Below are 13,906 nucleotides of genomic sequence, written 5' to 3'. Positions count from 1 at the left end.
AGGAAAAATTGACCGGACATTGGTAATTAAGACGTGCAGAATGAAAGGGGAGTCATACATTAAATGTTTTAAAATTTGTTTAGTATATTATTCAATGCCACTAAGAAGCATGCAGCAGTGAGAGGCAAGGGGGCCAGTGTAGGCCATGGGAAATGGAGAACTAGGCGACTGGAAGCTAGCACCTTACACAAGCAAATCACACATGTGCACTAAAGTCTGACTGATGTTAGGCTGAATTATTGGCAAACACGGGGAGAGGGTATTCTATTCATGCCCTCATGTTAGCTATTTCTCAAGTGTTATTAGATGGAAAAATAAGGGAGAAGTGATATCATCATCATGTTGATGTTCCAAATAAGTTAACCATCTTCTGCATCACGTTATATAGAATCCCCCTCATTTCTTCAAGGTAATTTCTTTTCACCATTTAGCACTAATCGTGTCTTATAAAACAAGCATATCCAAACATTTTTCACTATTTATCTTCAGTATTTTTCTCTTAGATCTGTTTACCTATCCATATCATAAATGTATGGGAAAAACAAGCACACAATATGGCCAATAATTTACATGGAGGCGGGAATAATATTGGAATTCAGGAGAGGAAAAGGTTACATAAATATATGCCTCCAACTCTTAACACCAACTATTGGTTTTCTCTGCTTCTTCCTTATATGCTGCTGTTTAGAGGGTTTGCTAGGGCGGCTGCTCCCTAAAAGAGTCTCTCCCTGCTATAATTGTTCACCCAAAGCAGCAGGACATTGGGCAGAGAACCATATCGGCTCAGCCTGTAAGTGGACCAAGGGATATTTCTAATAAGCCATTTTTGAATTTTAATTTATTCAGTTTTTTAAACAGCAGGTTATCAGTCAGCCATTTTATACACATCAGTGTATACATGTCAATCCCAATCTCCCAATTCAACACACCACCACCCCACCCCCCGTGGCTTTCCACCCTTGGTGTCCTTATGTTTGTTCTCTACATCTGTGTCTAAATTTCTGCCCTGCAAACCACTTCATCTATACCATTTTTCTAGGTTCCACATATATGTGTTAATATGTGATATTTGTTTTTCTCTTTCTGACTTACTTCACTCTGTATGACAGTCTCTAGATTCATCCATGTTTCCACAAATGACCGAATTTTGTTCCTTTTTTATGGCTGAGTAATATTCCATTGTATATATGTATCACCTCTTCTTTTTTTTTTTTTTTAACATCTTTATTGGAGTATAATTGGTTTAAAATGGTGTGTCAGTTTCTGCTTTATAACAAAGTGAATCAGTTATACATATAAATATGTCCGCATATCTCTTCCCTCTTGCATCTCCCTCCCTCCCACTCTCCTTATTCCACCCCTCTAGGTGGTCACAAAACATGGAGCTGATCTCCCTGTGCTATGTGGCTGCTTCCCACTAGCTATCTATTTTCCGTTTGGTAGTGTATATATGTCCATGCCACTCTCTCACTTTGTCCCAGCTTACCCTTCCCCCTCCCCGTATCCTCAAGTCCATTCTCTAGTAGGTCTGTGTCTTTATTCCTGTATTGCCCCTAGGTTCTTCTGATCATCTTTTTTTTCTTTTTTCTTTTTTTTTAGATTACATATATATGTATTAGCATACGGTATTTGTTTTTCTCTTTCTGACTTACTTCACTCTGTATGATAGTCTCTATGTCCATCCACCTCACTACAAATAACTTAGTTTCATTCCTTTTTATGGATGAGTAATATTCCATTGTATATATGTACCACTTCTTCTTTATCCATTTGTCTGTCGATGGGCATATAGGTTGGTTCCATGACCTGGCTATTGTAAACAGTGCTGCAATGAATATTGGGGTGCATGTGTCTTTTTGAATTATGGTTTTCTCTGGGTAAATGCCCAGAAGTTGGATTGCTGGGTCATATGGTAATTCTATTTTTAGTTTTTTAAGGAACATCCATACTGTTTTCCATAGTGGCTGTATCAATTTACATTCACACCAACAGTGCAAGAGAGTTCCCTTTTTTCCATACCCTCTCCAGAATTTGTTGTTTGTAGATATTCTGATATGCCCATTCTAACTGGTATGAGGTGATACCTCACTGTAGTTTTGTTTTGCATTTCTCTAATAATTAGTGATATTGAGCAGTTTTTCATGTGCTTCTTGGCCATCTGTATGTCTTCTTTGGAGAAATGTCTATTTAGGTCTTCTGCCCATTTTTGGATTGGGTTGTTTGTTTTTTTAATATTGAGCTGCATGAGCTGTTTATATATTTTGGAGATTAATACTTTATTGATTCGTTTGCAAATATTTTCTCCCATTTTGAGGGCTGTCTTTTTGTCTTGTTTGTAGTTTCCTTTGTTTGCAAAAGCTTTTAAGTTTCATTAGGTCCCATTTGTTTATTTTTGTTTTTATATCCATCTCTCTAGGAGGTGGTCAAAAAGGATCTTGCTGTGAATTATGTCATAGAGTATTCTGCCCATGTTTTCCTCTATGAGTTTTATTGTGTCTGGTCTTACATTTAGGCCTTTAATCCATTTTGAGTTTACTTTTGTGCATGGTGTTAGGGAGTGTTCTAATTTCATACTTTTACATGTAGCTGTCCAGTTTGCCCAGCACCACTTATTGAAGAGACTGTCTTTTCTCCATGGTATATCCTTGCCTCCTTTGTCATACATTAGTTGACCATAGGTGTGTGGGTTTATCTCTGGGCTTTCTATCCTGTTCCGTTGAACTATATTTCTGTTTTTGTGCCAGTACCATATTGACTTGATTACTGTAGCTTTGTAGTATAGTCTGAAGTCAGGGAGTCTCATTCCTCCAACTCCGTCTTTTTCACTCAAGCCTGTTTTGGCTATTCGAGGTCTTTTGTGTCTCCATACAACTTTTAAGATTTTTTGTTCTAGTTTTGTAAAAAATGCCATTGGTAATTTGATAGGGATTGCATTGAATCTGTAGATTGCATTGGGTAGTATAGTCATTTTCACAATATTGATTCTTCCAATCCAAGAACATGTTGTATCTCTCCATCTTTTGGTATCATATTTAATTTCTTTCAACAGTGTCATATACTTTCCTGTCTATAGACCTTTTGTCTCTCTATGTAGGTTTATTCCTATGTATTTTATTCTTTTTGTTGCAATGGTAAATGGGAGTGTTTCCTTAATTTCTCTTTCAGATTTTTCATCATTAGTGTATAGGAATACAAGAGATTTCAGTGCATTAATTTTGTATCCTGCAACTTTACCAAATTCATTGATTAGCTCTAGTAGTTTTCTGGTGGCATCTTTAGGATTCTCTATGTATAGTATCATGTCATCTGCAAACAGTGACAGTTTTACTTCTTCTTTTCCAATTTGGATTCCTTTTATTTCTTTTTCTTCTCTGATTGCCGTGGCTAGGACTTCCAAAACTATGTTAAATCATATTCGTGAGAGTGGACATCCTTGTCTTCTTCCTGATCATAGTGGAAATGCTTTCAGTTTTTCACCATTGAGAATGATGTTTGCCGTGGGTTTGTCATGTATGGCCTTTATTATGTTGAGGTAGGTTCCCTCTATGCCCACTTTCTGGAGAGTTTTTATCATAAATGTGTGTTGAAATTTGTCTAAATCTTTTTCTGCATCTATTGAGGTTATCATATGGTTTTTATCCTTCAATTTGTTAATATGATGTATCCCATTGATTAATTTGCGTATATTGAAGAATCCTTGCATTCTTGGGATAAATTCCACTTGATCATGGTGTATGATCTTTTTAACATATTGTTGGATTCAGTTTGTTAGTATTTTGTTGAGGATTTTTGCATCTATATTCATCAGTGATATTTGTCTGTACTTTTCTTTTTTTGTAGTATCTTTGTCTGGTTTTGGTATCAGGGTGATGGTGGCCTCATAGAATGAGTTTGGGAGTGTTCCTTCCTCTGCAATTTTTTGGAAGAGTTTGAGAAGGATGGGTGTTAGCTCTTCTCTAAATGTTTGATAGAATTCACCCGTGAAACCACCTGGTCCTGGACTTTTGTTTGTTGGATGATTTTTAATCACAGTCTCAATTTTAGTGCTTGCGATTGGTCTGTTCATATTTTCTATTTCTTCCTGGTTCAGTCTAGGAAGGTTATACCTTTCTAAGAATTTATGCATTTCTTCCAAGTTGTCTATTTTATTGGCAAAGGGTTTCTTGTAGTAGTCTCTTAGGATGCTTTGTATTTCTGTGGTGTCTGTTGTAAATTCTCCTTTCTCATTTCTAACTTTATTGATTTGAGTCCTCTCCATCTTTTCCTTGATGAGTCTGGTTAATGGTTTATCAATTTTGTTCATGTTCTCAAAGAACCAGCTTTTAGTTTTATTGATCGTTGCTATTGTTTTCTTTGTTTCTATTTCATTTATTTCTGCTCTGATCTTTATGATTTCTTTCATTCTGCTAACTGTGGGTTTTGTTTCTTCTTTCTCTAGTTCCTTTAGGTGTAAGGTTAGTTTGTTTATTTGAGATTTTTCTTGTTTCTTGAGGTAGGATTGTATTGTTATAAACTTCCCTCTTAGAACTGCTTTTGCTGCATCTCATAGGTTTTTGATCATTGTATTTTCATTGTCATTTGTCTCTAGGTATTTTTTTATTTCCTCTTTGATTTCTTCAGTGATCTCTTGGTTATTTAGTAACCTATTGTTTAGCCTCCATGTGTTTGTGTTTTTTACATTTTTTTTCCCTGTAATTGATTTCTAGTCCCATAGAGTTGTGGTAAGAAAAGATGCTTGATATGATTTCAATTTTCTTAAATTTACTGAGGCTTGATTTGTGACCCAAGATGTGATCTATCCTGGAGAATGATCCATGCGCACTTGAGAAGAAACTGTAATCTGCTGTTTTTGGACGGAATGTCCTATAAATATCAATTAAATCTATCTGGTCTATTGTGTCATTTAAAGCTTGTGTTTCCTTATTAATTTTCTGTTTGGCTGATCTGCCCATTGTTTTAAGTTAGGTGTTAAAGTCTCCCACTCTTATTGTGTTACTGTCTATTTCCTCTTTTATAGCTGTTAGCAGTTGCCTTATGTATTGATGTGCTTCTATGTTGAGTGCATATATATTTATAATTGTTATATCTTCTTCTTGGATTGATCCCTTGATCATTATGTAGTGTCCTTCCTTGTCTCTTGTAACATTCTTTCTTTTAAAATCTATTTTATCTGATATGAGTATTGTTACTCCAGCTTTCCTTTGATTTCCATTTGCATGGAATTTCTTTTTCCATCCCTCACTTTCAGTCTGAATGTGTCCCTAGGTTTGAAGTGGATCTCTTGTAGACAGCATATATATGGGTCTTGTTTTTGTATCCATTCAGCAAGCTTGTGTGTTTTGGTTGAAGCACTTAATCCATTCACATTTAAGGTAATTATCTATATGTATGTTCCTATTACCATTTTCTTAGTTGTTATGGGTTTGTTTTTGTAGGCTCTTTTCTTCTCTTGTGTTTCCCACTTAGAGAAGTTCCTTTAGCATTTGTTGTAGAGCTGGTTTGGTGGTGCTGAATTCTCTTAGCTTTTGCTTGTCTGTAAAGCTTTTGATTTCTCCATTGAATCTGAATGAGATCCTTGCTGGGTTGATTCATCTTGGTTGTAGGTTCTTCCCTTTCATCACTTTAAGTATACCATGCCACTCCCTTCTGGCTTATAGTGTTTTTGCTGAGTAATCAGCTGTTATCCTTATGGGAGTTCCCTTGTATGTTATTTTTTTATTTTTCCCTAGCTGCTTTCAATAATTTTTCTTCATCTTTGGTTTTGCCAATTTGATTACTTTGTGTCTCAGCATGTTTCTCCTTGGGTTTATTCTGTATGGGACTCTCTGCGCTTCCTGGACTTCAGTGGCTATTTCCTTTCCCATGTTAGGGAAGTTTTCAACTATAATCTCTTCAAATATTTTCTCGGGTGCTTTCTCTCTCTCTTCTCCTTCTGGGACCCCTATAACGCGAATGTTGGTGTGTTTAATGTTGTCCCAGAGGTCTCTTAGGCTGTCTTCATTTCTTTTCATTCTTTTTCTTTGTTGTGTTCCAAAGCAGTGAATTCTACCATTCTGTCTTCCAGGTCACTTATCCGTTCTTCTGCCTCAGTTATTCTGCTATTGATTCCTTCTAGTGTAATTTTCATTTTAGTTATTGTGTTGTTAATATCTGTTTGTTTGTTCTTTAATTCTTCTAGATCTTTGTTAAACATTTCTTGCATATTCTCATTCTTTGCCTCCATTCTTTTTCTGAGGTCCTGTATCATCTTCACTGTCATTATTCTGAATTTTTTTCTGGACGGTTGCCTCTCTCCACTTCATTTATTTGTTTTTCTGGGGTTTTATCTTGTTCCTTCATCTGCTACATAGCCCTCTGCTTTTTCATCTTGTCTCTCTTTCTGTGAATGTGTTTTTTGTTCCACAGGCTGCAGTATTGTAGTTCTTCTTGTTTCTGCTGTCTGCCCTCTTGTAGATGAGGCTATCCTAAGCCATTTTTTATATACACTGAATGAAATAAGACAAAAAAGGGGTTATTGTATCCATTGTTTAGATTCATATAAAAGTAAAGTCTTTTGACTTAATTCTAAGGTAGTCTCATTAGTTTTCCATGTCAAAGCATAATCAGCTGGTGCTCAGTAAATGTTTTCTGCCAAATTAAATTTCTTGCCATTTTCCTACAACTACTTATATATTAATAAAATAGTTTAAAACATGAATGCTTCTTAAAAAGTTTAAACACCAAGGTTTAGATTAAAATGTCCTCAGCATTTGCCTACATTTAACCCTTAATCATAAGTTTAAAAACTTACACCTACCAACTGATCTCCTTAATTATTAATTAGGAAATGTTTAGAAGTAGATAATTTCCTGATTTATTTACCTTTTGCAAAGATATAGTTAATTTATGAAATCAGAAAATTAGCTGGAAGCAATCCTAGCCTATTTTTTAGTGGAGAAAGTAAGACCCAGAAAGTTTTTAATGGTTTTCTCAAGATGTCACAACTAGCCAGAGTCTTCAGGATTACAATTTTCCTTTAATATATTAGGAGGTACAAAGAATACCTGGTTCTTTGGAGACACAAAGGAGGCAGGAGAACCCTAATCGGTGACCTAGCTTCCCCTGGCCTAAGTTGTGTTGCTGCCAATAAATGACCATGAATGGTATGCTGCTTCTTTCTTCATTACAAAATATTTACTGTAAACAAATTATTTAGTCAATATTTAACCAAATATATTATAAATTGTTTCACTACTACAACTATAAATAGATGTATTAAAAATTCTACAAATTGTTGTAAAAAAGAAAATAAGTAAATATAGAGAGTTCAAATCAGAATTAGACTAGCAATATTATTATCTTAATTAAATACTATGTTTCCATTCCATGTCTCTCTCATTTTATTTAGCCTCTGCATTAATCCAGGCAGAAATTGAATTAGTCCAGATTAGGTCTTAATATATTATTTGTAGCTTTTTACTAGAGCCAAATTGTGCATTTTCATCCAAACAGGTATAATAATTCTGTCAGATTCATATAAAAGCAATTTTAAGTGTACAGCAAATTGTTATATTAAAATAAATTTTTCATATCTTTTTTCATAGACTTGAGTCAAAGGAGCCTTTCCTGTCTGTTGGGTGAGTATATGTTTAAATTTTTAAAATCTCAATTCTCTAATTGATTTTTAATTCAAATTAACAAGGTCTTCCGAGACAGTACTTTCAGTCCTTTTAAGCCCATATTCAAAGTCATAATCTACCATTGATTCATCATTTCCTTAGCAATAAGGCTATCTACCTTTAAAAGACAACTAAAATGCTCTCTGGGCTGTTTTCTGATCTCAGAAATTTAACTAATGAATGTATATGAAATCCTGTATCCTATGTAAATCTAAAAAGGTACACAGTGATTATCTCATCACATAAAAGTGTGCTCTGATTGGTTTTAAAAGTTCCTCTAAACCACAGCTTCAGTATTCCTAGTCTGTCTATTAATTTTTGTACTGTTTCCTTTAAATTTACTCTATTCAGTATCTCTTCCCCCTTTTACTCAAAATCTGTATCCAAAATCTTTTTTCTTTTTCCCCTTTCTTTCATTTCCCTTTTATTTCTCCGCTGCTCACACTTACTGCTTCTCTGAACACAAAGCTGAAAAACCCTGAAGCAGATTAAGTAAGACTAATGCTTGCCCTCTCTGATAGTATCGTTCGGAGTCGCAGTACATGTTCTAATAATAATATACTGCTGACAAGAATATGCATGTACTATTTTTAGCCATTTAGCTAATTAAGACTCAGCAAAGATGTTTTTACTGATCTATTACATAATCCTTTGACTAACATATTAAAATGTTTTATTAAGGGACTTCTGCCTCATTATGGTTGATGTTATAAAGTATCAAAAAACATTGGAAGATGTGACATCTAGTTTAGAAGAAATCATGCTGTATTTGATAAGAAAAAAAACCACACACACACATAGGCAGTCATGACCAGAAACATAGGATGGGGTTAGATTTTTAAATGATGACATCAGTTTTCTTTTATTACTTTGCTTGCAGCTGATGAATATTTCTGTCACTCATTGAACAACATGGTTCCCTCTGCCCTTCTACTCCTCATAAAAGCTTTTCAGAAGACCATTTGAATCACAGGAATCAAAATAATTGTTAGGGGTTCTGGGAGAGAAAAACAGTAAATGCATTTATTGGATGACTTCATGAAAAATGAAAGGTCAAGTTGATCTGGCTCAAAAAAATCATTGGCACATGCTTCTTTCATTGATCATCAGATCCTATTTTTAGAAACTTTTAAGCCTGAAGTAATCTTTTGTTTTGAATGCATATGTGTCCTGTCCTCAAGTCCGGAGGCTGGAATAGCTTCTCGTTATGCCTCAGTGCAGTTGTTCTGCAGCATTTCCTGTTCTGTCGACTACTTTGAGGTGGAATCCAGTTTTTATTGCAAACCTCTGTTTTATGAGGGCAGATGCTCAGTAGTCTTTGTTTTAAACTTATCAGGAGTTTAGAACTCAGTATTAGAGCACTGAGAAAAAGTTTCTTCAAAAGAATGATCTATCACTTAACAAATACTACTCAAAATGGGAAAACTGGCATGGCAGTAAGAAGATATTGATTTCCTTAGATTTGTCTTAAAATAAGTGGGGGAAACAAGCAACCCAAATAGTTCTGCTGACTGGATACTTTAATTTATAGCTAAATGTCTCCATTCTCCTGTAAGAAAATGATTTTGAATAAGATTGTCCAAAAGTATGTATGAATCTCTATCCTGACCCTGTTCAGTAAGAGGAAAGGGTGATAATGAACATAATGGACACATATGAGCCTACTAGGCAACAGGTAATCTACTATAAGAACCATGATTCAAATTTGTGTCTTTAATTTCGTCACTTGCCAAAGGGAATAAATATGCATGATATACTATCTATGGTATCAGTTGACATGTAAGTATTTAAGGTTGAGTTTTTCTAGAGCCCTGCATATCTTCTTACATTAATTTTAATTCTATGTTCAATAAAATTATGTTAATGAATAAATCAGTACTAAATATTGCATACTTCAGTCCATTGCCTGACAGTGTCTGAAATCACTTATTAATATATATGTACTTCTAGAAGTTGTTTCCCCATCAGAGACTCTGACACTTACAAGCTAGTTTTATTAATTTGGTCAGTTACTTAAACTCCCAAACCTCAGGTCCCTAATCTGTGAAATGGAGATCAAAAAATAAAATTTAAATCAAGGATTTAGCACCGTTCTTGGCACATAGTAATTGTTCATAAATGTCAGCTATTATTACAGTTATGGAGGGTATATTCATATATAATGTTCTAAAAACTCAATCACAGAGGTCTGAAATAGTTTAGAGAATAAAACTCCACTTCTGTAGGCTGTGTTTTGAGTTGCATGGGGAAAATAAAAGAAGTTTTTATAATGGGAAGAAAAAAATGAAAATTGTGAATGGAATAAACATGAGTACCAATATTCGGCTTCATATTTTAATGATGAATACTAAAAATTGTTATTTAAAATTTTAATTGGACCTGAAGAAACAAGAAACATCTCAAAAAAACAACCTAACCTTACACCTAAAGCAATTAGAGAAAGAAGAACAAAAAAACCCTAAAGTTAGCAGAAGGAAAGAAATCAAAAGATCAGATCAGAAATAAATGAAAAAGAAATGAAGGAAACGATAGCAAAGATCTATAAAACGAAAAGCTGGTTCTTTGAGAAGATAAACAAAATTGACAAACCATTAGCCAGACTTATCAAGAAATAAACGGAGAAAACTCAAATCAATATAATTAGAAATGAAAAAGGAGAAGTAACAACTGACACTGCAGAAATACAAATGATCATGAGAGATTACTACAAGCAACTATATGCCAATAAAATGGACAACCTGGAATAAATGAACAAATTCTTAGAAATGCACAACCTTCCCAGACTGAACCAGGAAGAAATAGAAAATATGAACAGACCAATCACAAGCACTGAAATTGAAACTGTGATTGATTAAAAATCTTCCAACAAACAAAAGCCCAGGGCCAGATGGCTTCACAGACGAAGTCTATCAAACATTTAGAGAAGAGCTAACACCTATCCTTCTCAAACTCTTCCAAAATATAGTAGAGGGAGGAACACTCCCAAACTCATTCTACGAGGCCACCATCACCCTGATACCAAAACCAGACAAAGGTGTCACAAAGAAAGAAAACTACAGGCCAATATCACTGATGAACATAGAAGCAAAAATCCTCAGCAAAATACTAGTAAACAGAATCCAACAGCACATTAAAAGGATCATACACTATGATCAAGTGGGGTTTATCCCAGGAATGAAAGGATTCTTCAATATATACAAATCAATCAACGTGATACACCATATTAACAAATTGAAGGAGAAAAACCATATGATCATCTCAATAGATGCAGAGAAAGCTTTCAACAAAATTCAACACCCATTTATGATAAAAACCCACCAGAAAGTAGGCATAGAGGGAGCTTTCCTCAACATAATAAAGACCATATATGACAAACCCACAGCCAACATCATCCTCAATGGTGAAAAACTGAAACGATTTCCACTACGATCAGGAATAAGACAAGGTTGCTCACTCTCACCACTATTATTCAACATAGTTTTGGAAGTTTCAGCAACAGCAATCACAGAAGAAAAATAAATAAAAGGAATCCAAATTGGAAAAGAGGAAGTAAAACTGTCACTGTTTGCAGATGACATGATGCTATACATAGAGAATCCTAAAGATGCTACCAGAAAAGTACTAGAGCTAATCAATGAATTTGGTCAAGTAGCAAGATACAAAATTAATGCACAGAAATCTCTTGCATTCCTATACACTAATGATGAAAAATCTGAAAGTGAAATTAAAAAAACACTCCCATTTACCATTGCAACAAAAAGAATAAAATATCTAGGAATAAACCTACCTAAGGGGACAGAAGACCTGTATGAAGAAAATTATGACACTGGTGAAAGAAATTAAAGATGATACAAATAGATGGAGAGATATACCATGTTCTTGGATTGGAAGAATCAACATTGTGAAAATGACTCTACTACACCAAGCAATCTACAGATTCAGTGCAATCCCTATCAAACTACCAGTGGCATTTTTCACAGAACTAGAAGAAAATATTTCACAGTTTGTATGGAAACACAGAAAACCCCGAATACCAAAAGCAATCTTGAGAATGAAAACCGGAGGTGGAGGAATCAGGTTCCCTGACTTCAGACTATCCTACAAAGCTACAGTAATCAAGACAGTATTGGACTGGCACAAAAACAGAAATATAGATCAATGGAACAGGATAGAAAGCCCAGAGATAAACCCACACACCTATGGTCACTTTATCTTTGATAAAGGAGGCAAGAATATACAGTGGAGAAAAGACAGCTTCTTCAATAAGTGGTGCTGGGAAAACTGGACAGCTACATGTGAAAGAATGAAATTAGAACACTCCCTAACACCATACACAAAAATAAACTCAAAATGGATTAAAGACCTAAATGTAAGGCCAGACACTATAAAACTCTTAGAGGAAAACATAGGCAGAACACTCTATGACATAAATCACAGCAAGATCCTTTTTGACCCACCTCCTAGAGAAATGGAAATAAAAACAAAAATAATCAAATGGGATCTAATGAAATTTAAAAGCTTTTGCACAGCAAAGGAAACCATAAACAGGACAAAAAGACAACCCTCAAATGGGAGAAAATATTTGCAAATGAAGCAACTGACAAAGAATTAATCTCCAAAACATACAAGCAACTCATGCAGCTCACTATCAAAAAAACAAACAACCCAATCCAAAAATGGGCAGAAGACCTAAATAGACATTTCTCCAAAAAAGATATACAGATTCCCAACAAACACATGAAAGAATGCTCAACATCATTAATCATTAGAGAAATGCAAATCAAAACTACAGTGAGATATCATCTCACACCAGTCAGAATGGCCATCATGAAAATCTCTACAAACAACCAATACTGCAGAGGGTGTGCAGAAAAGACAACCCTCTTGCACTGTTGGTGGGAATGTAAATTGATACAGACACTATGGAGAGCAGTATGGACATTCCTTAAATACTAAAAATAGAACTATCATACGACCCAGCAATCCCACTACTGGGCATATACCCTGAGAAAACTACAATTCAAAAAGAGTCATGTACCAAAATGTTCATTGCAGCTCTATTTACAATAGCCAGGACATGGAAGCAACCTAAGTGTCCATCAACAGATGAATGGATAAAGAAGATGTGGCACATATATACAATGGAATATTACTCAGCCATTAAAAAGAATGAAACTGAGTTAGTTGTAGTGAGGTGGCTGGACCTAGAGACTGTCATATGGAGTGAAGTAAGTCAGAAAGAGAAAAACAAATACTGTATGCAAACACATATATATGGAAACTAAAAAAAGAAAATAAATGATCAGAAGAACCTAGGGGCAAGACTGGAATAAAGATGCAGACCTACTAGAGAATGGACTTGAGTATACGGGGAGGGGGAAAAGTAAGCTGGGACAAAGTGAGAGAGTGACATGGACATATATACACTTCCAAACGGAAAATAGATAGCTAGTGGGAAGCAGCTGCATAACACAGGGAGATCAGCTCGGTGCTTTGTGACCACCTAGAGGGGTGGGATAGGGAGGATGGGAGGGAGGGACATGTAAGAGGGAAGAGATATGGGGACATATGTATATGTACAACTGATTCACTTTGTTATAAAGCAGAAACTAACAAACCATTGTAAAGCAATTCTACTCTAATAAAGATGTTAAAAAAAATAAAATAAAATAAAATTTTAATGGGAAGAAATATTGATAAAATTTTAATGTGCATCTCTTCTTAATGTAAATTAGGGAGCAAAATTCTTCCTTTGATAAATGTGTTACAGTAATTATGAAATAAAATATTTAAGTGTCACAAACATAAATTCAAATTAAATATGCCAGCAGAAAAATTTGTCAGAGAAAGTTATAACACAAGGAAGTATTTGCTTATTGGAAAAGGTTAGGGGATTGTGAAACGAAATTAAGTGAAATTTCAGATCTTAGACCTTCAACTATGTGGTGATATAAGAGGAACTTTCTTTCCTATGCACCAGTAAATTATTAGTAAAATAATGTAATTAAGAAAAATTAAAAACTAACCTTTATCCTGGAGTGAGGCATTAAGGCTCATCCCAGAGTCTGATTCTGTTAATTCAGGTAGGTCAATAGATGCAGTGTTTTCCAAGGCTATCTAGGCAATTCTGATACCAACCAGGGCTGGAATCACTGTCTACATTATGTATGCAGCTTCCCTCATCCTTTCCTTACAAGCATACACAGATTGTTCTTGCAGACATTTATGGTCTCTGGAATCTCTTCCGA

At 34.8% G+C, this 13,906-nt stretch overlaps 1 protein-coding gene across 5 annotated transcripts in view; it reads left to right on the top strand.

Annotated features, from left to right (window-relative positions):
- The window catches only part of RALYL (RALY RNA binding protein like), an 858,672-nt gene that overhangs the window by 678,781 nt on the left and 165,985 nt on the right, over positions 1–13,906 (top strand). For all 5 annotated transcript variants that reach the window (XM_036829780.1, XM_036829779.1, XM_036829782.1 and 2 more), the window contains one exon: positions 7,584–7,616. In XM_036829780.1, the coding sequence (XP_036685675.1) occupies positions 7,584–7,616 (33 nt within the window). The remainder of the gene's footprint in view (positions 1–7,583; positions 7,617–13,906) is intronic.

This window comes from Balaenoptera musculus, chromosome 17 (genome assembly GCF_009873245.2).
Source record: "Balaenoptera musculus isolate JJ_BM4_2016_0621 chromosome 17, mBalMus1.pri.v3, whole genome shotgun sequence".
Lineage (NCBI taxonomy): Eukaryota > Metazoa > Chordata > Mammalia > Artiodactyla > Balaenopteridae > Balaenoptera > Balaenoptera musculus.
Note: the sequence above shows the minus strand (reverse complement) of the source record. Positions and strands in the feature narration are given on the sequence as shown.